This window comes from Bactrocera latifrons, unplaced genomic scaffold (genome assembly GCF_001853355.1).
Source record: "Bactrocera latifrons isolate USDA-ARS-PBARC rearing strain unplaced genomic scaffold, ASM185335v1 scaffold_274, whole genome shotgun sequence".
Classification (NCBI taxonomy): Eukaryota; Metazoa; Arthropoda; class Insecta; order Diptera; family Tephritidae; genus Bactrocera; species Bactrocera latifrons.
Genome location: NW_017536341.1, coordinates 61,135 through 88,267, shown reverse-complemented (window position 1 = coordinate 88,267; position 27,133 = coordinate 61,135). Strand labels below are relative to the sequence as shown.

General features: G+C 35.4%; 1 protein-coding gene, 2 long non-coding RNA genes and 1 pseudogene across 4 annotated transcripts in view; 1 reads left to right on the top strand and 3 right to left on the bottom strand.

Annotated features, from left to right (window-relative positions):
* The window catches only part of LOC108969994, a 36,249-nt gene extending 23,724 nt beyond the window's left edge, over nucleotides 1–12,525 (bottom strand). Inside the window, exon 1 of the long non-coding RNA XR_001993448.1 lies at nucleotides 12,426–12,525. This is a non-coding gene — a long non-coding RNA (uncharacterized LOC108969994). The remainder of the gene's footprint in view (nucleotides 1–12,425) is intronic.
* On the bottom strand, nucleotides 1,210–4,711 carry LOC108969992 (annotated as a pseudogene).
* LOC108969993 lies at nucleotides 9,762–11,647 on the bottom strand. Its single transcript, XR_001993447.1, has 3 exons — nucleotides 11,559–11,647; nucleotides 9,920–10,039; nucleotides 9,762–9,861 (listed from the first exon to the last, which is right to left on the bottom strand). It is a non-coding gene; the product is annotated as an uncharacterized LOC108969993 (long non-coding RNA).
* A 1,537-nt stretch (nucleotides 12,526–14,062) lies between the features above and the next one.
* The window catches only part of LOC108969991 (calsyntenin-1), a 38,098-nt gene continuing 25,027 nt past the window's right edge, over nucleotides 14,063–27,133 (top strand). Inside the window, exon 1 of one of the 2 annotated variants that reach the window (XM_018935061.1) lies at nucleotides 14,063–14,225. In XM_018935061.1, the coding sequence (XP_018790606.1) occupies nucleotides 14,066–14,225 (160 nt within the window). In that variant the 5' untranslated portion in view covers nucleotides 14,063–14,065. The remainder of the gene's footprint in view (nucleotides 14,226–27,133) is intronic. The other variant, XM_018935062.1, reaches the window with a different exon arrangement.

The following is a 27,133-nucleotide window of genomic DNA, read 5'->3' as shown; positions in this document are numbered from 1 at the left end:
ACATTTTCGTTTATTAGAGGTTGGCTTCTTAACATTCGCAGTTTAAGACGATTGTGGCGCATATTGTCCCGGGAGGGATTTGAATATATCAAGACAGGAAGACTTTGCCAAGACGAACTAGAACACTACTTCGGACAGATTAGGAAAGGGGGAGGATTGAACACAAGAACAACCCCGTCTATGTTTTCTGAACTTTTCCGCCAATCTTGGGACCTTAGGCATGTCAAATTTGTGAGACATGGCAATTGTGAATCTCTGCAGGGTAGAGATTTAGAGCTATTTTCTTTCAATACCCTTGCAGGGGTATGTAATGACCCATTGATTCAGGATAGTTCTTGGCAAACATTTCAAGGTATCGAAATCAATGTAATTGAAAGCGATTTCCTACAGCGAAATTCATTTGCATATTTTTGTGGTTATATGTATTATGAATATTTTAAGTTGCATAATGGTTCCCAACCTTTGCCACTTTTTGAAAAAGATCAGATCCCTGAAGACGCATTCACTTTTACAAAAGAAAAAATGTACGATTCGTCAAATCTGGTAAAAGCTCCTGAACCCTTCATAGATTGTTTGAAAAAATTTGATGCAATATTGAATGATAATTTTGATTCTTGTTGTCATCTTGTAGGATTTTCAAAAAAATTACATAGTATGATGGGAGATGTAGAGCCTTTTTATTGCTGCGAAAATTCACAACCCGACGTTTTAAAATACCTTTTTATGAGAATTAGAACCTATTGTTCTTTAAGAATTTTTAATAGGCAGGCAGCCAACCCTCATTTTCGGCACATAAAATTTTTGTGTATTTCTCATATGTAACTACCTCCCCCTTCTAAAAGTTAGTCTCTGTATTTTAATATATTTAATAGAGTTATGGGAATTTGGATGCATCCATTGTGGGAGCTTAAAAATCTTATTAAATTATTTTGTGCAATATTTATATTTAAATTATTATGTAAATAATGAATTATGTTTATTTTAAGTTGTAAAGATGAAAATAGGCCTACCGGGGAACCGAACACCTAAAAAAGTCGGAAATGCGCCTTATTGCAAATCTCAGGGGAGGTGGGGAAAATACAAAACTTAAAGATTCAAAAATGAATTATTAAAAATAATGTTGATAAAATTTGTTTAATTTTGTTGGAATAAAGAGTAAATACATATACCAATAAATTAAATAACCTGAAACGAGTTAACAGTCCTTGATCGAAATAAATATGAAGATCATAAGTTGTTATTGACTGAGCTTTATTAAAAAGTTCGTTTACTATTACAAATTAAAGTCCACAAATTTGCATTTTTTACAACTATTTATTATCATGGTTCGTTTTTTTTTTTACATTGAAATGTCTTTTAACAAATGTCTCATCAACAATCAATGGCACTACTAAACTAGCTTCTGCATACACCTTAAATGGTGAAGCTTCTTTCTTTATTTTACCCTAAGAAATAGCCTCATCTGATCGAGCACCACTGCCACTGCCATCGAATTCCGAAGCTGTGTTAATAAAAACGGAATAATCGGCTCCATTTCTCATCAAATTCGCATTGCATATGTGATATAACCACCGATTTATAATACCGCCACCAATTATCATCATTTTCGATTTGGTGGCTTTCACAGCCATAGTGCTTAGACATCAGAAATCGGACAAAATATCTACCACTAATTCGGGGTGACGGAAGGAGTGAAAATACATCATGTCACCTAGGCTACCACCTGTTAGCGCAGGACAAAACACAGGTATTTTATGTTTCGCAGCCCTGTGGTATATTGAGCTTTTGTCGTTTATCTTTTCCCCAAGTAGTTGTATAATATGAGAAGGAGACCAAATCATGCCTTTCGTTTTTTGCTCTTCAACCATTTCATTAAGTAGTGGCATGAGCCAATTCTCGAACTTGCAATAGTTATCGTTCGGTACAAGCAAATTACCTATACGATTTATACCACGATCCCTTAAAACTCGGCCAGATAATTCGAATGATCCCATGTACGTGGGTGCTAGGTATTTAATAAAGTCTCTTCAACCTACAATCAAGCTAAGAATATTTTAAAATACATAAACCTTTCCATAAAAATTTGGTTACATTACCATTAGATTGATTTCTTTTATTMTCTTATTGCCAATTCCTTGATTCCAATCATAACCCTGCACGATGGGTGTATTTTCCGCTTCTTTGGCGATATCTGGTTCAACGGACACTTTCTATTGTATAAAACCTACACTTACTAGACTTTAAATAAAATATTTAGTAACTTTATACAAAGTAAACTTTGTTTTTATTTAATTTGGATGTTCGAATATGGAAATCTGCACTTTATTTTCTGTTGGTCAAATGTAAACAAATACATTCAGAAGAAAACTCACCACCGAGAAATCTAAAAACAGAGCTGCATTTTATTAACAAGAACTCACTACATAAAAAATATCTGACTATTAGTAAATGATATTTTTAAGGACGAAATATGACACACTGTGGCGTTTAAATCAAATATTAGTAAATATATGTCATTAAAAAATAATTTCCTTTTATATTAAGCAACAATATTTATAGTTTTTGTTATTTTATAGAATAAATTTGCTAAGTATTTACTACCTCAATATTTACAGCACTGCGTTGCTACCTCTGAAAGTCCAAGATGGCCGCTATTCACCCCCCAGAAAGCTACCACAAAAAGGTTATCTACTGTATATACTGTGGTTTTGACCTACAATCACACATCGCCGCTGCGATCCTCGCGACTTCTCCATCACCCGCACAGCCATTTATATTTATATTAAAAATTCTGATTAAAATTAACTAAGTTAACCGGGTGTTTTACTTCAAGAAGTGAAAGTGGTAAGTGTCACAAAGATCAAAGTGAAGTGGGCATCACTAAAGCACTGCTACTTTAAACACTTGCAATATTTTTGATTACCAAACGTTGGCCGTTGCATATTTTAGATGGACTGAATTTACATACACTGAATAATAATAGTTGAACAATTCTCTAACGATGATTATTTGATATCATTCCGTTAATTTTCGTTTTCATTTCGCTATTTAGCTATTTTTTTGTTAGATGTTGCCTTTGGCTTGTTATGAATGCGTGTGATTAGTTCGCCAATAATTTTGAAAAATAGCCGCAATTCCTTGCCGATGCAACTGTCAATGCGATTTTCTGTTAGGATATTAAAAACGTCTTACCGGTTCCCCATGGTGCTTCCTAAAAAACCGACTTGTTCAGTAACAACAATCAGTATAATCCATGTGTACTTGTATATATTATATGTGGGTATGAAAACAAAAATTTCTGTTCCCGGTGTGATGTTATTTTGTTTTTTGAAATTAAAAAAAATTAAAAAGATATTTGCGTAAATAATGAACACATGCTTACGATATAGTTATATGCATAGTTTTTCTTGTGAGTTGTTTTGACTTTAACATAAAATGTTTAATAGTCTATGTAAGTCCTAGTTTTAAGCTACCTCCCATATCAATTTTTAACCAAATTGGTATGGCCGTTCTTGAGCTACAAATATTTACATACTCCTATAAGACTTGGTTCATACTTTCAAACTTCTTAAGTTATTCTTCAAAATCTGTGTTGTCCCCTTTGGAGCCTATACACGTGCGCGAACGTTTTTTCCAATCCTCAAAATAGTTGTTAAGGTAAATTTCCGTAATAGCGTTCAATGCGCGTAGAAGTTCACGTATAATATCTTCTATTGACTCAAGTCATTTTTCCTGGAGTCCTGGTAGTCGGAAAGCATTGTTTCACAGACGTTAAAGAGACGCTGTTTTTCGAAAAAATTAATTGTTTCTGGAACTTATCGGACTTTCTCTTTTCTTAGGCCCAAATAGTTTCCACTGATCTTTCCGATATTCAAACGATGCCAGTAAAATCTCTGACTGCTAATAATTGATTTTGAATTACCAGTTCGTTTATTTTATTGACGTATTGATCATCACTTGATGCTGATGGTCGTACTGGGCGTGATTCGTCATCAACGAGTTGTGATTGAATAATTTGTACCAATCAAAAATAATTGTTCGCGACAAGTAATTATCACCGAAGGCCTTTTCTAACATTCTGAAGGTTACGCACACAAAATTTAACGGAAGTTCTTTGTTGAATATGAAGAGTATATGATTGTATATAAAATTTGTATTTATGAATTGTTTGACTTTTAGCCAAAAATGTTGTAGTGGTGTCCGTCTCCTGGTCCTAAGCTACCTCCCAACTAATTGTCAGCCAAATCGGTTAAGCCATTCTTGTGTTTAAAATTGTGTAAACATCACGACTTTCTTTTATATACACACATACAAGATGTGTTCCAAAGTAAACAGGACTTAGAAAAAAAACGGAACAAATAGTTTTTTCGCCAAATCAATTTCTCCAAATCAGTCTCCTTCTGCTTCAATACAGTTTTTTGCAGGATCCAAAAGCATGTCGAACGAATGTTTTAACTCGTTGGCCAGTATGCCGGTGCAATCCTTTTAAATGACGTCTACATCTACATAACGCTTTCCTTTCATGGGCAAATGCATTTTTCCGAAAAATAAGAAGTCGCACGGTGCCATATGAAGTGAATACGGGGAATGGTTAATGGTTAAAATGTAGTTTTTGGTCAAATAATCGGTCTCAAGTGTCCACCACTTTGGAATCTTTGAAACCACTCGTGCACTCTGCTACGGGATATGCAATCGTCGCCATTGTTTCATCAGTTGAAACGTTTCGGTAGAAGTTTTACCAGTTTTAAAACAAAATTGAATGTTGTATCTTTGTTCGAAGCTCATTTTCGCACCGATAACACAAACATACTGACACTTAAAAAGCAATAACTTCAACTCAATAATGTCATGAAATTCTCACTGGACAATCGATAAATCGATCGATCGAGATTCTAACGCACCAGTCGACATATAGATGGCTCCACCAAGGGCGCTAGATTCAAAATGTCTTGTTTACTTTGGAACGCACCTTGCATTACAAATGTTTTAAACAACATTATTATTTAAGTAATCGACAACACCTTAGTACACACCGACCGTTTTTAGAACTTATGTATACAGTTGGAGTGTACCTTGTACACCTTATTCTTTAATGGTTTCTATATTTCATCATCAGGGACATTATTGAGACATCATGTGAGTATTGTACATATGGAAAAGTTAAGATTATCTTGAAAATTTACTTTCACTTCAAATATTCCATTCAATCGTTTTGTAGCCAAGAAATTTTTTGCAATTATTGGAGTTTTCACTAGTAACAAAAAATGACCATCTCGTAACTCGGAAACGGAAATTATTTCTTTGCTTACAGCTTTTTGAACTGCAAAACAGGAGTATTTCGACATTGGTTAGGTTGAATCATTTAATTGCTGATATAGTGTTAAATTTTGGATTGTTGTGTTTGGTTTTCGGTAATTCGGCAAATAATTATGATTTATGTAATGTGTTGTTTTTTTTTGTTTTTCTTTTGGCTTTTGGACATTCAGCTAACAAAGCGAACATATTGTTCCCCAAATTTGGTGTCCCAGGGGACATTGTAGTGAAGTAGCACGTGTGTCGTCACAACTTTGAAATTATGCGCACAAGAATAATGCTTAGCGAGAGGCAGAAAATTGATAAGCACCTCAGAGAAATAATAGACTGTTAGAAACATTCATTTTGAACAAATGGTTATGATTTAAAATATATTTTTTGTATTTATGAATTGTATTAAATTCCCTTGGTTCTAAGCCACCTCCTCTCCAATTTTCAGAAAAAGCCTTTCTTGAGTTATAGATAGGTTAATCAACAGACTTTCGTTTAAATATGTACATATATAGATGATGATATATATACTTAGACTAAGATGTCATGCGAGAGAGAGAGTTTCAAAATACACACATATATTGGTACTGTCTGTCAAACAGCAGCAACAGCTTGAATTGGCGGATCTTTGCCACTAAAACAGTTAACGTAATTTCTTTCAAAATACCGGAAACTTTTATTTTACGTATCATAAATTTTCCAGCAATCACTACAATTGCAACTGATCAACCAATATTGCAACAAGCTGGATATTGCGAATTTGTATGATAAAATTAAAAATTTATACATATATATATTCATGCGCACACATATGTATATACGTATGTATATGCCTATACCAACAACAACAACGAAGCGTCGGAACCGACGGATTGACGGCCGAGCCGAAACGCTCGAAAACATGCCCAATGATTGGAATTTAAGTGTGCTCTGCCCAATCCACAAAAAGGGAGACCCCACAATCTGCGCCAACTACCGTGGGATAAGCCTCCTCAACATCGCGTAGAAGGTTCTATCGAGCATATTGGTTGAAAGATTAAAGCCTACCGTCAACAAACTGATTGGATCTTATCAGTGTGGCTTTAGACCTGGAAAATCAACAACCGACCAGATATTCACCATGCGCTAAATCTGGGAAAAGACCCATGAAAGGAGAATCGACATACACCACCTCTTCGTAGATTTCAAAGCTGCTTTCGACAACATGAAAAAGAGCTACCTTTATGCCGCGATGTCAGAATTTGGTATCCCCGCAAAACTAATACGGCTGTGTAAACTGACGTTGAGCAACACCAAAATCTCCGTCAGGATCGGGAAAACAAAATTGAAAATACCTAGCTGGGCCCATTTGAGCCCAACAGCCAACATCGAATTCTACTGTTTTTCTGATGCTTCAGAAAAGGCATATGCCACGACACTTTAAGAATGGGTTTTAGTTGGGCATAAAATATGGACAACTCTCTTAGTGTCAAAAACAATAGTTGCTCCCATAAAAATTTTTGGACTGATCACCATAGTTCTCAATTTGTTAAACAACCCACCATGTTCATGGACCACTTTCATTGGTAGAAAGTCAAGATAATCCCGCAGACTTGCCATGTCGAGGACATACACCCACCGATCTATTGAATTGCAACCTCTGCTGGCATGAACACCAATGGCTACAACATGAAAAGGAGCATTTTCCAGCAACGGATAAAACATACAACACTACCGTGGAATTCAAACCCGTTAAGACGTTTGCGATGACAACCCAAGAAGATATACTCGAAAGGTTTTTCTCATTCCCCGGAGCGTTATCGCTTACCTGATTACTCAAACCACGAAATAACCCCGGAATAATTCAAAACAGCACAAATGATGTTAATTATTCACACCCAAAAAACACATTTCCGGGAATAATATGATGCCTTAACCCGTAAGACCCAAATACACAAGAAAAGTTCATTATTGACTTTAAATCCTTTCATTGACAATAAAGGAGTTGTGCGAAGTGACGGAAGATTAACCAATTCCGCAGCAATATCATATATTGAACGTCACTCTATCTTATTACCCTATGATAGTCGTATGTCAAAATTACTAACTCAATTTACCTATTTAGCCACATTACATGGTGGAAATCAGCTAGTTCTTAGACTCCTAAGAAATTTAAAGAATTCTGGATACCCAAACGAAAGATGCTGATTAAATAAATAATTCATCATTGCAAAACGTGCATCATACATAATAAGGCTCAACAAACCCAAATAATTTCAGCACATCCAAATGAAAGAACTATCCTACCCGTCCATTTGCTGCCACTGGTAGCGACTTTGCTGGACCCTATGACATCAAAAGCTGCACTGGGAAAACATGTATAACAACCAGAGGATATATAGGTGTATTTGTATGCTTCTCAACTAAAGCAATATATCTCGAACACGTTAGCGATCTCACTACGCAAGCCTTTCTAGCAGCATTCTCCTCTTTCTTCTCGAGGCGTGGATGCTCCGCCAATCTTTATTCCGATAACGGAACGAACTTTATAGGAGCTTTACAGTTGCTAATTCCTACGGACACTTCGAACTCAAACTATATCCCTCCATAGCCTTCAAAATATCTCAAGGCACTTCAATCTACCAGGAGCTCAACATATTAGTTGATTATGGGAAGCAGGCGTAAAAAGTCTAAAATCCCATCTAAAAAAGATCACAAAACTACAAAAATTCGCATTTGAGAAATTTGTTACCTTATTGATCCGCATCGAAAGTTATTTAAACTCTCGGCCAATAAGCCCCATAAGCGACGACTCAACAAACTTGGAACCTTTAACTCCACTATACTTCCTTATAGGTACCCCATTGTTAACCCCTGCCGAACTAATTTTAGAGGATGACAGAAATTAAAAATACTTTACCAGCACATTTTTAAGAGATGGAAGGAAGAGTACCTTAGGGAGCAACATAAACGACACAAATGGAAATATCCACAACGTAATGTTGAAGTTAATTACTTAGTCGTTATAAGAAACGAAGGCTTTTTACGAAACGAATGGAAGCTCGATCGAATCCAAACGGTCTTCTCCGGCTTAGATAATAAAACACGAGTGGTTGAAATCTGAACTGCTCAAGGCCCAGTAACGCGTGCCATTACCAAAATTGTGATATTAAGAACAGAATAACTTAAAAGTTTTTTTTTTCTTTTTAGTGAAATGGCTCCAACAATCAGCAACTGACCCAGACCTCATCGTACGAGCTCAAAAATTACCATCCGGTGCCGTAGCGCAACCCGTTGCATTACGTCGAGTTCAGAAGACCAAACGATGTCACGACGCATTCGACCCTTCCCACTATTCGTGAGTAAAAGGTATGTAATGAAAAATACGTCACATCGTCATGTTGCTTGCGGAATACGCAAAACCATTGTCTAGGAACTTGCGCTACGTACTCATCATACAACATAAGCAAAAAATACGAAGAAGTAATAAAACACCACTATTGTGCCAATTACTTAGCCAGGTCGCACAAGATAGAAGGATGTACAAGCACAAATCAATGTTCCGTTTGTCATGGGAAACACCATTGATTCCTACACGGACATCCGAGGTTATATCCGACCAAAGATGCAAATGGTATTGAGAAACCGCTTGCGATAGAGACCCAACTACCATCCTTACTGGCTAAGCAGACCCTTATACCAACAACGAAGATCCGTTTGTGATGCGTTGGCATAAAGTTCGAGCCATTTTAAACCCTACCCTTAAAATTAGGAACATAGCGGCCGAACTCGTAAAAAAATTCAAACTGCCAGTCACATATCTCAATACTTATCGTATTTGTAGCATAAAAATTAACTCAAATAATGATAAGAAGTTTTGTTTGGAATGTAACGAAATCATTACACAAAAGTTACCCAAGAAACCCTATAAGCGAGACATATAAGTGACGATGTCCAAATGCGTTTTGAACATTTAGTCCCCGCTGTTCCCATATCAATGAATAGCGAACGTTGGATATAGGAGCGGATATCTACCCACACATTACCAGAAGTGGACTCTTCAAACCAGAGAATGGTACTGTGGTAGCGCAGAATACAGCATTTGGCTGGACCCTGACTGGCACTATATAACCAGAGATAAAAAAATGTCCAACTCCTCTCCCATTGAAAGTGAGAGAACAATTGCTAAGCGTCAAAACCTCCTGAACTCGATCAGCTGTCAAATATGTAAACGGAGGGGTTTGTTGCCTCGCTCTAGACCACTACATAAAATGCGAAACAACGATAATTAAAGAAAACATGAAATTTAAATGTATTTAATAAAATATTTTGGCATGTGATGATTGAGAGCTAACAAGCTTAATTAAGTATTGAATGTTCAAATGTCTGTTATTTTAACATAGCATAAAAATATTTAAATAGTTCTGCCATATAATAAAAGTCCAATATATAATATAATAATTTGCAATCGTAATAAAGTTGGGTATTTTAATTTAAATGCCCAAAAATTCTTATTTTGTTCCATCTGGCCACCATGGAAAATGTTATAAAAATCGCTTATTTTGAGACGCTTTAACACTGGAATAAAATGGGCAATTACTTTAATTAATTTCAAATATTTCAATCAATATGTTACACAATTATTTCGTAGATTCTGCAAGGTGGCCGGGATCTTTAATCCAAACAAATACTCATCCGTATTACTCCCACAAATTACATAAAGTAATACAGAGGGATGTCAACCGCCCCAAATGCACTCAACAGGAGAAAGAGGAGACAAAAATTAATACTTTTCTCGCGTTTTTTATTAAGCGAAAGTAGTTATAGTTACTCATAAAAATTAATATACACATAAGTTTGTAGAAGGCATACACAAGCTATGGAAAATTTAATGGATATATTTGATTTTTTTATGCATGTTTAAAGTTTGAACTCTAACCGACTAAATTTGAACATAAAATAATTAATTTATTTAACATTAAGCAAAACTTAAACAAAAAACTATAATTATTGACAAACTCAGGTCACAAAATTGAGTATACAATCCTTCGAAAATAACAATTTTATTTATAATTTATATATATATATATATAAATATTATTTTATAACTTTTGTTTTTATTAATTTAATAGGCCGTGGGTCCATTTGCTGCATCTATTACAGCTTGCATCCGCCTAGGCATCGAGTCTACAAGTTTTTTTGTTTTTTGTAAAATTAGATGATATTTTGCTCCATATCCTAATAATATCATTTTTTAGTTCTTCTATGGTACGGGGACTGGATTTTTTCAGCTCAGATTTCAGTTCTCCCATAAGTAACCTATTGGGTTCATATTAGGTTACTGTGGAAGGACTTAAGCTCTTTTGGAGCATTATGTGCTTCGGATCGTTGTCTTGTTGGAACCAAAACATGGACGGGAGCTTAATTTTTTGCGTACTTGCACATAAATTGAACTTCAGTATATTCCAATGAATCTCCTTGGTCATGTTGTTCCGTTTTCGGCTTTCTCCATACAATTTGTCGTCCATCAGATCCCCAAATGTTAATCTTTGTTTTGTCAGTGAACATTACACTTTCCCAGAAAATTAAAGGCTTATCAACGTGATCTTCGCGAATTCAAGCCGTTTTTTCTTATTTACACTAGAGATAAATGGCTTTACCTGCTATCCGACTATGTATTTTTGCGAAGAACACAAGGAACTGTTTCAGTCGATATTTGCTTATTTATTGTTTTTGACACTTCAACCCTTAATTTAGGAACACTTAACTGTGGGTTTAATTCCACTTTACGTACAATATTACGCTCATCAGGATGAGTCAAAATTTTTTTCGGCCTCTCAATATTCCTCCATATCTCCATTTATTTATAATTTTTTGGACTGTGCAATGATGTCTACCAATAATTTGACCAATTTGCCTGTACGATTTACCTTCACAGCACAATTTTATCACAAATTCCCTTATTTCAAAAGTTGTCTCCTTTCTAGTATGTAAATTAACAGAAAATAATACAATAAATTGCGTATCTAACGATAATACACGGCAAAATCTTTAAAATGTATAAACACTAGCGTCATCACAAAACTGTAAAAAGATATCCAGAGATGCCACATATATAATGCCAATGTATACTCATTTTAGTGACCCAGTTTTATCAATACATTTAGTTTTTTGTTTAAGTATTTGGTTAATGTTAAAGAAAAAAGTTATTTTATGTAGAATTATTAAGACTTCTATATCCACTAAATTTTCCATACTTTGTGTATTTCTCTTACGAACTCCTGTGTATACTCAGTTTCGTGAGTAACTGTATATTATCCCGCTAACAAGAAGCCGGGAGACAATTTTATATACATAAGTGAATACGGAGAGCAAAACGTTTTTATAAAAAGTGAACAATTATTACATAAGTACACATTACACTGAAATCTAGAGGTGAACATTATCTCAAATTATTACATAAAACAATACGGATACAACATACGAATCCACACAAAATTAATCGGCAATAACCCCCAGCGAAGGAATAAACCCAGCACACAAAACGGATTAATATATTTAAGCTCGCAACAATATGTACAATATTATTAACATTGAATTCTAACACTATATATACGAAATTAAGAACAATGAACCAATATTGGAAACACACACCAATATTGGTATATACCCGATGAAATATTAAATTCGAAATTTATAACGTTTAAACTAAAACGAACTAATTTTTCATTAAACGCAGTCGGCCCCTTACGTCGACAACAACTGCCATCTACTAAAACAATAATTTATATATATATAATATTTATTAATATTATATATAATAATTTGCATTTTACAACTGGCAATGTCGATGGAAGAACTGCACTAAATACATACCAGTGTATGTAATGTACACAATTATACATACATACATATCTACCTACAAATGTATCTTGTGAGTGCAACTGCGTTTACACACGAAAGTTTTTGCAGCTTATAGTCAGAGTCAGACGATTTTCTGTATTGCCTTTCATATAACATTCTCAAATTCGTTTACGCTTCATCTATGCAGGCCACAAAAATATTTTTCACTAAATAATTGTTACCCTTATTCACAATTTTACAAAGTATTTATGTTACATTCCGAAAATTTGTATACATACCTACTTATTGCATGCAAAAAATAGATGTTAAAATTAAAAGTTCTGAATATATTTGCATTTATTGCATTGTTCTTGAAGATGGTCTGGCAGAGTGGACGCTCAAAGCCGAGCTGAGGGTAAATGGTAAAATGTGTTCGGCTCGGCTTTAAGCGTCCACTCTGAGGGAACCCTAACGCTCCGAACACATAGGGAGCGACATGACATGGCAGCACGACAGTGAACTGTAAATGGCGTCGTGATCCTTTCACATGAAAATTTGTAAGAAGGCAGCGACATAACAATGGCCGGCATGTACACAAGACAATACAGCTGCCCATTTTGCATATACACAATTTCGTTGTGGCCATACTAATACCTCTCACTTCAATAAAATTTTAACATTTTGTTCAAAGTGAAATTTTTTATGCAAAGAATAAGTAAATAGGTAGATTTCTTTGTTTTAAATTATCAATTGTTATTACAAATTATACAACAGAGCTATTTTATGCTTTTATTTGTAAAATAACGTCAGGTTTGTTACAGCTTTGAATAATTTTAAATTTTACATAACAGTTACTCCTCTCTACTCTCAGCAAATATAAATATATTTTAAAGTTAGCGAGAGCGACAACTGACAGTCTGCAGTTGTGCAGTCGTGCAGCTGTCTAAATAACTGTCTCCATAAGAATGTATGTGATCAGCACTTAAGTCGAAATATAAGTGGGCTTAATTTATAGCCGCCTGTCTACTTCTCAATTCGCTATCTTTGTGCGCTGCTTTCTCGTCATAAAAATTACATGAAATCGCAACGACAAAGTAATCGAGTTGAATTCTTACAAGCGGTTTTACCATATCAATAATGTATACTTACTGCATGCAAATGACAAATCAGAACTTTTCTAAGTTTTAAAAAACTTAAAATCAATTATAATAAATTATAGAAAACATAATTTAGTAACCCGTAAAACATTTTCAGACGGGTAAAAAAATATTTTGTCCAACAAGAATAAACGGAGTACAATTCCGCATGCGTCAAAAAACATGTAAGCGCAAATTTGTACCTTTTTTCTGAACACTTAGTATGGTTTGTTCGATTCAGGATTCTCTAACGCTAGGCGAGTCAAAGACAGCTTTCACATATGTACATATGTATATGACAGCTGGCACAAGATTGCGAAAAGTAGCTACGGCAAATTGACATCGATTTCCGTATACCAGCGTTTGCAGCAATTGCATGTGTTTTTTTATTGTGCCACGGTCCGTACTCCGTGAACGGGTTGTGAAAGAGCAAAATAGTCACCTTTTGTAAGTATCCTATGGAAGGTATGGTTCAATTATACCAGGTTGTGTTAAAAACAACAATTTGTCATCAATTTTTCAAACATATCAGCCAATAAAAATGCGTTTTTTAAAAATAACTGAATACGAATAGATTGTAAATCACACAAAACCTTGATGGTATTGTAAAAATAAAATGTATGAGGAAAATAAATTGTTTCTTTGACATTACGGAAAGAAATTTTTTTCGTACTACGAGGCATGCTCCGAAGTAGCAATTGCAACCATGGAAAGAATTTCAAAATAAAAGGAATGACGAAAAGCACAGTAGCGAACTGTTACGAACACAAAATGTGCCATCCGAGCACGAGCGAGCCGGTCTCATGGTCTTTAGTCGTCGTGCCTTCGGCAACGAAAAAAACAGTTCGAGCGGCAAAAGTCTTAGTGTGTGCACTCAGTGTATGCTGGGAATCTCTTCTTGGACATTACTGTGGATAACGATTTTATTTGCAAAAGTCAGAAGAAAAACGGGTTGCAACCAAAGTTAGTTCAATGCGCAGTTAGTTAGCACGCTACTGTTGTATATTTTATTTTTCCTATAAAACAAGAATTTCTTTGTTGTTACACATTTCCATCGTTTATTAGCGACAGTATGAGCGCTAAAAGCTACCATAAGCATTGTTTTGTGCTATACAGGTTATATTGAAATATGAAAAATCATGTATGTATTTTTAGGCGACATAAGCGCTTTTATTGTCATTGATCGATTCATAACACCATGTCGTGTGTATTATCAAATAAGTCGTCATCGCCTTTTCTTTTCTATCCCTGTGTAAATGTGTATGCATATTATTATGTGTCATTGATCGCTCTATAGCACCATGGTGTGTGCAAATGTGTATGCCTTAAAGTGAGAAAAGGTAACGAACCACCATTCAAACAAATAAACGGAGTGATAGAAATGTATAAACCACTTACATATGTATGTTTGTGTTATGCAGGCAATCCAAACATTCATAGTTGCATACTTTTGTATGTATAGACTTCTTTCATTGGGCGTCGAAAAAATCGAAGAGTTTTTAGTAACACGCTGAAGGTAATATTGTATGTCTGGCAGCTGCTACAAAATAACGAAAGATACCTATAAAATACAATAATAATAAAAAACAGTGTCAAGGAAAAATTCGATAAATATCAACAACAGCGAAAATCATATAGAAGTGGCAAACGAGGAATGATATGTGCAAAATACTAAGATTTTAGTGATTAAATTAAAGTTTTCCATTTAGATTTCATACAAAAAGTAAGAGAAGTGATGCTACATTTTACCAGGATGGCTATTCATTTACAAGCACATACATACATATATAATAAAATGATTTTTTTTGCTTTTGGTGATCGATTAAATGTTGGTATGAAATGTTAAAAAAATATGTCGATGAGTCCCATCATTTAGTGGCAATATATTTTGTTATTGGTATTTAATAGTGTTTGGTTGTGTTGACGCCGCTGCAGTGTAAGAAAGATTGAGAAAATTAAAGTAAATTAAGAAAATTCACGGATTTGGTTATAATAACTTTAATTGACAAATGTATTCTAAATATCTATCTAATGGAAATGGGAAACACTATGTAATATCTAGAATTTAAAGTATCAGTTATTCTACTTAAAACTGCTTTCTTATTTCTAATTCTTGAATATATAGAATAGTTTATCACACACGCGAATATGAATTAAAAACTAAAAAAATTAAAAAAATGTGATCCCAAATACGGGATTAAAAAATAAAGTAGAAAAAATCTTAACTTCGGCTGCACCGAGGGTAAATTTTCGAATAGCATTCCCCGATTTCGGGTTGGATATAGATAGGTACGGATAGAGGATGTCCTTCAGATTAGGAGCATATACATATATGTATATATATTATTCTTTTTCTTCACATAATAACAAAAGTGTTGCAACCGAATAAATAATCAGTGCCACCTTATTTACATGTTTTACAAAAGAATCAATAGAAATAAAGAAAAGAAATAATATGCCAAAGGCAGGAATTAAATAAACCATTATTAGTTTTTTACATAGAATTCCTTTCGGGATATGAGGCCTTCGGCCGCGTTAAAAAAAAAGCTTGGCTGGTCCAACATAGGCGTGTTTTCAGTTCTTTCACGTTGAATTCCTGTCTGCGGTTAAAAAAAAGCAAACCTGGCGGTATAATTTTTATTTATACTCTTGCAACCTGTTGCTACAGAGTATAATACTTTTGTTCACCTAAGGGTTGTAGGTGTCACTTAACCCAAGCGAGATAAATATAGAATTGAATATACATATATAGTAAACGTCTTTCGCCCAAAATTTATAAAGTGTCATAACGAAGCAATTAATTAATAATTTGTAATCTGTAATTTCACACAGAGGATTGCAATAGCGAGCGCACCTATAGGCAAAAATTTTTGGAAAAGCGGGTGTGGCTCCGCTCTCTAATAACATTAATGTATATACTCCGGCGGGTACTGCGTCGAATACTTTCAGAGCTAGAGTGTTTTCGTCCATTTGGGCGACATGACCTAGCCAGCGTAGCCTCGCAAAGGACCATAAATCTTTCGTAGAACTTTTCTTTCGAAAATTCGCAACGTCGACTTACCAGATATTGTCATCGGCCATGCCTCTGCACCATTTAGCAGGACGGGAATTGTGAGTGACTTATAGGGTTTGGTCTTTGTTCGTCGAGAGTGGACTTTAGTTCTCAATTGCCTACTCATTCCGAAGTAATACCATTTGGAACGAGCTGACGTTGTTGTGGCTGTTAATACTGATTCCAAGATAGACGAAATTATCTACGACTTCGATCTTATGACTGTCAACAATGACGTAGGAGCCAAGTCAAGAGTGCAACGATTGTTTGTTTGGTGACAGGAGATATTTTGTCTTGATCTAGTTCACTACCAGATCTATTTGCTTTGCTTCCTTATCCATTCTGCAGAAAGCAAATATAACTGTGCGGTTGTTGAGACCAATGACCAATCGGTAAGATGGTACCTTCTCTATTTAGATCTGCAGCTCAAATTATTTTCTCCAAGAGTAGAATGAAGAAGTCACCCGAAAGGGAGTCGCTTTGTCTGAAACCTCGTTTGGTATTGAACGGCTCGGAGTGGTCTTCCCGATCCTGACGGAGCTTTTTTATTGCTCAACGTCAGTTTACACAGCCGTAATGCTGCTGTCAAAAGTAGCTGTGAAATCAACGAAGAGGTGGTGTATTTCGATTCTCTTCTCACCGGTCTTCTCTAAGATTTGGCGCATGGTGAGGATACGGTCGTTTTTTGATTTACCAGATCAAAAGCCAAAATCTAATCAGTTTGTTGACGATGGGCTTTAAGCTCTCACAAAACACGCTCGATATATGCGATGTTGAGGAATAAAGATTAAATACTGCCTTATTATCGATTTAATTAACAATACAATATTTTAATTAATTAGGGGTTTCTCCCACCAAACTAGAAAGTGAAAACTTGTTCTAAGCATAAGCTTACAATAATTATGAACCAAAATTTCGTCTGTTATTGTAAGAAAAGCGTGGGGTGTTTTGTGACATATTTTTCATATGTATGTATATCGAGTATCCCACGCTATTTTCACAATAATACACGAATTTTTGCTTCATTATTATTGTTAGCTTATGCAAAGAACTATTTTTTACATTTTAGTTTGATGTGCTGAAAAAGCGTTTTTTTTTAGTTTTTTAAACTATACTTATTGGTAATTATGGTTCTTTACAAGCCTTTAGAAAATTTAATAATCGTTATCGACATGTTTATTTTCATTCATGTTTATGTACTTCTCTAAATAATGGCAGTATTACATTACATTACAGTACATTTTTAAAATAATTTAATACATTTAAAAAAAAATTAATATTTAGTTTAATGTTGTAGATTTGCAGAAAAATTGTGCAAAATGGATGGGCGTATGAAGTCTTCAATTTAATAAACGTATACCAACAGAAATCAAAATATCATTACTCATATTAAATTTATTATGTTAATTGGTATATTATATAAAATTTATTCTACAATTATTATAGTCCGAAAATATGAAATCTTTTATTTTTGTTCAAGATATACATTTGTAGAAAAAAGTTTATTTCTCCTTTTATATTTTCCATTTAAACTTTTTTCTTCCAAATAAAAATTTAAACAATTCAAGAGCTCAAAACATGCCCTACATCGGCTCGAACCTTCCTTCCCGATGCTTTTACGCAAATGATGAGGTGTATTCTCTTGCTCTTGCAAAACCCTTGCACTGTTCACGAATTGCAGATTTTTCCACCTTATGCAACGGCACAACAACAAACACACGCAGAAAAATATTTGCAAGGGCTGTAAAATATGTCAGACCAAAACCCATGTTTATTTTCGTGCAATGACACCTAAAAATATAATTGCAACCCTGTGTTCGCTGTCATTTTACATAAAGACATGTTTTGTCGATAAATTATTGAAGAATGTAAACCGAATCAGCCGTTCATATATCACTAAATTATGCAATTGGTGCTCTCGTGCAGTTGTATATTTCGGTATAACATTTTTGCAATCTGCAATCTTGCAAGAGCAATAGAATACCGATATTATGTTATGATAACAAACTGTATATATGTGGGAGACTTGGAATCGGCAATGGCAATAGGCTTGACAGTTAGTATGCCATAATCTTTAGATTGTTGAGATACGGGGTAAGCAGCTTGGTAGTCCACCATAAGCCATTTCTTAAATATCACTAGCTACCATTTTATTGCTTTGAAAGATAGACTTAGAGCAGGTGTTACAAGCAAGGTTTTATTTTCATGTTTTATAGGCGTGTATAATTCAAACCAGGGATAAAGGAATGCTCAGTGTGAGAGCGCCTCAAAGTAAAAGTTTTTAATATCATTTTCTGTTGTAGTCAGATCGGACGAAATAATGATTTTTTGTCATTTAAATTTAATCCAATATTTATTGCAATTAAAAATTATTTTGTATTGGACTTCTAATATATAGCAAAACTATTTATATCTTTTTTTATGATTTTATGGTATATTAAAACAACTTACTTTTGAACTTTCAATACTTAATAAAGTGTCAGTGTTTCATCATTGGTAATTGAAAACTAATATTAGTATGTATCGCATTGCAGAACGTTTCATGAAATATATTTAAATTTCTTTAGTTTTCATTGTTCTAAATTTTTTATTAGCGGTTTTGAAAGACGGCAACAAATCTCTCCGTTCACAAATATTTCGGTAAAATTCGATTTGGCCGTTCCAGTCATTCCATTTGCAAAACGTCAAACCCTACCAGATCCAGTCAACTGTCAAACTTTGTTAGGTGAGCGGTTTACACATTTCCAGTGACAGGAGAGTTGGTCATATCTTTATCTCTGATTCAAAATGTAATTGAAACTTTTATTACGGTACAGTTATTTAGCAATTGCAGAGATAAAGAGATGCCCAACTCATCTCTCATTGGAAGTGAGAGAGCAATTGCTAACCGACAAAACCTCCTGAACTTTGACAGCTGATGATTTCACCTTTAAGTGGGCGGTGCCCCTGCCATTGTTCGGGTTTAAAATTTTATGCCTCCTATCGAACTTTTACAAGTTCTTAACAGTACCGCTAAATTTGGAGTTGGCGGAGTTATCTTCCGATTTTATAAATTTTTAACTTACATGAACGTTTGTGAGAGGGCAGCAACATAACAATGGGCGGCATGTACACAAAACAACGCAGTTGTCCATTTTGAATATTCACAATTTCGTTGTGGCTTGCACTTCAGTAAAATTTTAATATTTTGTTCAAAGTGAAATTTTTAAGTAAAAATAAGTAAATAGGTAAATTTATTTGTTTTAAATTATCGATTGTTATTATAAATGATGAAACAGAGGTATTTTATGCTTTTATTTGTAAACTAACGTCAAGTTTGTTAGAGCTGTGAATAATTTCACATTTTACATATTAGTGGCATCATCACTTTACCGCATCTCTTTATCTTCCATTCTACTGTCAACTCTACTGTCGTCCTACTGTCGTTGGCAAATATAGGATCAAATTGAAGTTAGCGAGAACGACAACTGTCGGCCTGGCGTCGTGCATCTATCAAAATAGGTCCGTCCATAAGAACGCGTGTATTTTAATATTTGACAGATGTCGTTTGCAGTCTGTCGCGAGCATTGTATTCCACACATGATTAGTTTTCGCTGGTGGGCCTCCTATTTGTTGTTCTGTTTTTAGTAAAAAATATGAACAACTGAAGAGAATCGGATCTTAATTGTAGAAGATGGGAAAGTAAAACTTATCAAAAAATATATGAAAAATATTCCATTTCGATCAGAGAGGCAAGAAAGATTTTTGGATACTTCAAGAGAAGGAAGACATGCAAGGTTCAATACGGCGGAGGTCCAAAATTTCGATACACACTGAGCTTATTGTACGATGAAAAACTCTTGAAAACCATTCCCATTGATAAAAAAAACAGTAGTAAACACCAGTAAATTTAAAACTAAATCGAAAAAAAAATTACATAAGTTTTCCATTCGAGTGGGGAAAAAAAGGACAAGAGTTTGCAAAACAATATCTAAATAAGCCAACCACATTTTGAGATAAAATAATATGGTCCGGAATTAATTTCGTTTGGAATTTAAATTCGAGCTAAGGAGTTAAAAACATGTAAGTGGGTGTCGTATAAACCTTCTGATCGCTTAAAACCACAGTGAATACAATCATCAGTGACGCATGGAGGATGTTCTCTCATGATTTGTTCTATTTCTCAAAATTTTGTGTAGGTAATATAGTTAAGTTGACCACCCTCTTGCTGACGACCCCTTTTGATGACGATCAAGGCAAACGAAATAAGGACTACGAATTAAGGGCATGCCCTTGGAATCTCCGCTCCCCTAATTGGGAAGGTGCGATGGACTAGACAAGGACTGAGGCTAGTAAGCCCTTGTGGCATTTACTAGAGTGGCAATATAAAGGAGCGCAAACTATATGTGGGATTCGTGGTGGGAGAGAGACTCCGTCGCCGAGTATTAACATTGACTGCGGTAAATGAACGTCTAGCCACAATCCGCATCAAAGCGAGGTTCTTTAACATATCGCTAATTTGCGCCTAGGCCCAGACCGAAGAGAAGGACGATGTGAGCGAAGATGCCTTTTATGAGCACTGGGATGTCAAAATCGTGCTTGGCGACTTTAACGCCAGGGTGGGCAAAGAAAGTATCTTTGGCGTAATAGTCGGTAAATTCAGCCTCCACAACTAAACATTCCCAAATGGATTGAGCCTGATCGACTTCGCTGGCGACCGAAATATGGTTATCTGTAGTACTATATTCCAGCAAAAGAAAACACATCAAGCTACCTGGCTGTCTTCAGATCGAAAAGCCTCCAACCAAATCGATATGTTGTGATAGACGAAAGACACGACTCCAGTCTTCTAGATGTGTGTAAGCTCCGAGGTCCTCACATCGACCCGGACCATTATCTAGTTGCAGCCGAGATTCGCACCCGCCTCTGTGCAGCAAAAAACGCACGTCAACAAACACCAGGAAGGTTCGACATAGAGAAGCTGCAATCACAACAGACAGCCAAACGATTTTCTGCTCGGCTTTCACTCCTGCTCTCATTGAGCACTCGCCAACAACCACTGGTTTTCGGAAAATGCAAAACAACAGCTGGTCCGAAAAGAGACTGCCTAACTCGCAACGTTACGATCGACCACAACACGTGCGGGATGAGATAGATACCGAGAATTGAAGAGGGAAGCGAGACGCATTTCCAAACAGAAAAAGAAAAGGGAGTGAGAATGAAGAGCTTGATAAGCTGGCCAATAGGGGTAATGCTCGAAAATTCTACGAAAAAATGCGGCGGCTTACAGAAAGTTTCAAGATCGGAGCATACTCTTGTAGAACCTCTAAAGGTGATCCAGTCACCGATGCCCAGAGCATACTTAAATTATGAGGGGAACACTTCTCCAGCATGCTGAATTTCAGTGAATATACAACGCCAGGAGAAGGTGAACCAGATTCCCCAAGCGATGACGATGGAGCAGACGTTCCACTGCCTGACCATGAAGAAGTTCGAATAGCAATTACCCGCCTGAAGAACAACAAAGCGGCGGGGGCCGATGAATTGCCGGCCGAGCTATTCAAACACCGCAGCGAAGAACTGATAAAGATCATGCATCAGCTTCTTTTTAAAATATGGTCGGACGAAAGCATGCCCAACGATTGGAATTCAAGTGTGTTCTGCCCAATCCACAAAAAGGGAAACCCCACAATCTGCGCCAACTACCGTGGGATAAGCCTCCTCAGCATCGCGTACAAGGTTCTATCGAGCGTATTGTGTGAAAGATTAAAGCACACCGTCAACAAACTGATTGGACTCTATCAGTGTGGCTTTAGACCTGGTAAATCAACAACCGACCAGATATTCATCATGCGCTAAATTTTGGAAAAGACCGGTGAAAGGAGAATCGACATACACCACCTCTTCGTCGATTTGAAAGCTGCTTTCGACAACTTGAAAAAGAGCTGCCTTTATGCCGCGATGTTTGAATTTGGTATCCCTGCAAAACTTATACGGTTGTGTAAGCTGACGTTGAGCAACACCAAAAGCTCCGTCAGGATCGGGAAGGTCCTCTCCGAGCCGTTCGATACCAAACGAGGTTTCAGACAAGGCGACTCCCTGTGACTTCTTCAATCTGCTGCTACAGAAAATATTTCGAGCTGCAGAACTTAATCGAGCAGGTACAATCTTTTATAAGAGTGTACAGCTGCTGGGGTATGTCTATGATATTGATATCATCGGCATCAACACCCGCGCTGTTAGTTCTCATTTCTCCAAACTGGACAAGGAAGCAAAGCAAGTGGGTCTGGCAGTGAACAAGGGTAAGAAAAAATATCGCCTGTCATCAAACAAACAGTCGTCGCACACGCGACTTTGCTCTCACGTCACTGTTGACAGTCATAACCTTGAAGGCGTTGATAATTTCCTCTATCTTGGAACCAGTATAAACACCAAAAACAATGTTAGCCTGGAAATGCACAGTAGTTTAACTCGTGCCAATAAGTGGTACTTCGGACTTAGTAGGCAATTGAGAAGCAAAGTCCTCTCTCGACGAACAAAAAATAAACTCTATAAGTCACTCATAATTCCCGTCCTGCTATATGGTGCAGAAGCTTGGACGTTGACAACAACTGATGAGTTGACGGTTCAAGATTTTGAGAGAAAAGTTCTGGTGTTTATTTAAGCATATACGACATTGACATAGTTCAGCGAATTAAAAAACAGCGGTTACACTGGCTAGGTCAAGTAGTCTGAATGGACGAAAACATTCCAGCTCAGAAAGTATTCGACACAGTACTCGCCGGAGTAGGCAGAGGAAGACCTCCACTCCGTTGTAAGGACCAAGGTGAGAAGGACCTGGCTTCACTTGGAATATCCAATTGGCGCCACGTAGCAGTAAAAAAGAAGATCGTAGTTAAAATCGATGGATGAATGACGGGTGCTCTATATGTTTACATTCTTCGAAATTTGAAAGTAAGTGCGAAAAAAGTGAACTTGAACCTGTCGTTATCTTATGGAAGATTTTTGAAGAATTTAATCGAAAAACTGAACTGGTCTGCTCAGTCACCGGATTTAAGTCCAATTCAGCATTTGTGGTTAATTTTTGATTCCAAAATACCAAAATGCAGCAGTACAAACTTGGAGCAATTTATCTGAGAAACGAAGCGTCAATTTGACATTATTCCGATGAATGTTGGAAAATTTGGTTCGAGGCATGCCGAAACGTCTTCGCGCAGTAATTCAGAATAAAGAAGGCAATATCAACAACTGAATTTACTTTTAAACCAAACGTTTTGTATTTCTTCAAAATTCCTTTTTCATTTGACTTTAGAAGAATAAAACTTTTTCTTTCTATTCCGGAAAAAGATAAGTATATTAATTTATAATTTGTTACTTAAATACCAATGCAAGTGTGATATTAATGTATAAATTATTAATTCCTTATTTTAATAAAAATGAATTGAAATAACGTCTGCGAAATTTATACTTTCGTTTGATGCCTAGAGTATTCTAAACCAACTAGCGGGCGGAGCTACGCCCACTTTTTTATAGTTTTAGCACAGAGGTGCATCTTGATACTGCGATCAACTATCCCCAATTACAGTTATTTGTCTTAATTTGGTGCTTAGTTATGGCACTTTATAGGTTTTCGCTTCATTTCCTTTTGTGAGCAGTGTTCCAATTAGGCCCATCTACAATACCATATTTCTTATGATCCCGAGAGACATGTTTACGAAGTTTCATTAAGATACTTAAATTCACCCAATTTCAACTCGTCTCTTCATTCCGATAATTATAAATATATCACTCAATATATAACTCGATTAGTTTTAGGTGATATAAATAACCATTAGGTGAAGAAAACCATTATACTCTGTAGCAACATGTTGCAAGAGTATAAAAATACACTACGCAGTAAGAGAAACAGGGAAAATACTATAAATAGACACAACTAAGATTGAAAAATCAGTTCCACTGGCCTAAGTGATTTTGTTGCCTTGGGAATCAAATCGGTTCTACAAGGTGCGTTCTAAAGTAAATAGCACTTCTAAAAACAAAACAGAAAAATTGGGTTTTCCGCAAAATCAATTTATTTTATGGACCAAAAGCTAAAAAAACGAGAGTTTTAGCTCGTTGGCAAGCCATTTGAATGGCCTCTAAGTCTGCATAATGCTTTGTTTTCATGAGCAAATGCATTTTTCAGAAAAGGAAGAAGTCGCACGGTGCCATATCAGGTGAATACGGGGAGTGGTTAATGGGTGAAACGTGATTTTTGGTCAAATAATCGGTCACAAGCGTAGATAATGATTTTCTTCGGATGTTGGATTTTGAGCAATTTTTGGCCGTGAGTCAATTTTTGCGGAACAAACCATGCACTCACCTTTCGTAAGCCCAAATGTTCGGTCAAAATATGATAAATCGGTCTTTTGGAGGTGTTCAATTCCATTTCCATGAATTTCAATGAAGATTTCGGCTGATTTTTATGAATTACACACAGTTTTGATGGAATTTCCGGTGATCATGGATTTTGATTGGGCCACAAGTTGATCGTCACTTATGTCCTCACGAGCTTTTTGAAACCACTAGTGCACGCTGCTACGGGATAGGCAATCATCGCCATAAACTTCTAGATTCAAAATTCCTGTTTACTCTAGAACCCACCTTGTAGATATATTTTTGTTCACTAATAATGACACTAGCAAGGATTATGAATGCTCTCATTAATGTTTTCTTTATTTTAATTTTACTTTACAAAAATCAGAAAACATGGAAAAAAAATAACATATAAGTATATTTAAAGTTAATTTTTGAAAAATAGGATGCATTCAAGCGAACAGTATCAAATTTCGAGAACATAATATATGTTAGATCTTTATTAACTTCTTTCATTAGTGTTTCCTCTATAATTTTCTAGGTAACAACATCATATTATGTATCAGCACTTTTCTCCCAGAATGGAGCGATTCAGTCAACCATGATACATGTCTTCTTTCACTTTTGCATATGTATGTCCATCAGTTCAAGCATTGGAAATAAGCACGAATCCGAACAAAAAATTGAGTTATAAAAAAAGTTGAGAAAAAAACAATTGACAACTTTGCTGACAAATATACATACGAACTCGCATACATATTCGTATTGACGCTGAACTGTGTGCATCGTGAGAAAGTTAACAACATTTATTTGAATCGTCATCGGACGACAATGTCCGCTTCTTCTTCTGTTTAACTGGAGTGGAAACCGCTTACGCAGTTATAACAGCGCGCCAGTTATTTTCGCAAGGTGATGCTAATTGGAGATTCCAAGCGAGGCCAAGTCCTTCTCCACCTGGTCCTTCCAACGGAGTAGAGGTCTTCTCTGCAATACCAAACCGAAGAACATATATACATTTTAACGTTCGTTGATTTCCTTTATATAGTGATGTAGTTCGTTGAATTTCCTTATTGAGCGCTGAATTTTTCCTTATGGCGTGGTTTAACTTCATTTTCTAACTTACGCCTTTTCAATGTTTCTTAATAACAAATAAAATTTTAGAGCAGCTAAAATTTATTAGTTTTCCTTTACTTGCGTATTGCTCTGTGAGACCAATTAAGAACATTTGCGTCTTTTTTTGGTAAACCGAAAAAGTCAGCATATAATGCATACCAAATCTTTATTGAAGACTGATGGTTCCTCACCAGAGATCATTCGTTTAAATATGAGCTGGAATCGTTGGTTTTACATTGTGTAAGATATCTTTATAAATTCAGAACCTCTATCTGTTTGAGAAATATAGGATCAAATGAATAATTTTATTTATTATTTTACACAACATTTGTAATTTATTGCTTCTGTAAGTTATCTACAATAAACAGTAAAGAATAATACGTGAATAATACAGCTTCACAACATATTCACAAATATCTTTTGTACCATAGCATATGTATATAAACATATTATTGTTTTGCTTTTTTTTTTTTTGTAAAATCTTTCTTTTTGTGTTTTCTATTAGGCGTACAACTTTGCTTCCACCGTTTTCCAATAGATGCCTCTGGGGTCACGCACTGGTCGATTAAATCGTTTTATATCGATCTTGGGCATTTGTGTCGACATTAACCCAACAAAACTTTTGTAGAGATCTGTTTGCATCCCAAACTTATATTCTGTATGTCTAGTCTCTATTTGAGACATTTTTTGAGGTAAAATCCCAATTTGTGACTAGTTACTATTCACTAAACAGTCTCTAGCTTTAGTCTCAAAATATTGCCTCAAATTTGAGACCGGGTAGTTAGCAAGTCACACAACCAAAAAGAACTCTTGTCTGCCATTTTAAATATGCTGAATAGAGATCATTATAGATATTAATCGATTGTCGTTTTTTGAAATTTTGTCAGTAACTCAAACACGAAAAGGTTAAAAATAAATCAATTTTACATAAAGTTCGTTGATATTATGAAACAAAGTCAACATATATTTTTATTTTTATTGATAATTATGTTTTTTGACTATGTTATAGAAAATTTAATATTTGTTATCGACATATTTATTCTTAACTGAAAATGTCACTTTTTGAGCCGAATTCTCGACATTTGCGGGAAATTTTGCTTTTCTTTCTTAATTCCAAGAAAGGTGCGGCTGAGGACCCGTCCAGGCTTTACTGAGGCTGACACATACATAGATAACACTATTACTCTACTGCTATCATCTATATGATTTCTATTAGGTATTAAAAAAATATAGAATTTTTGTAAAGCAACTAGTGTTAGTTTACAAAAAAATAGATCATAAAGCATTTCGTGTGTTAATTAAGCATTGCTTTTTGAGGGAATAAGGGAAAACACTTTTGGATCGTTTTTATACAACAAAGCCTTAAATTTAC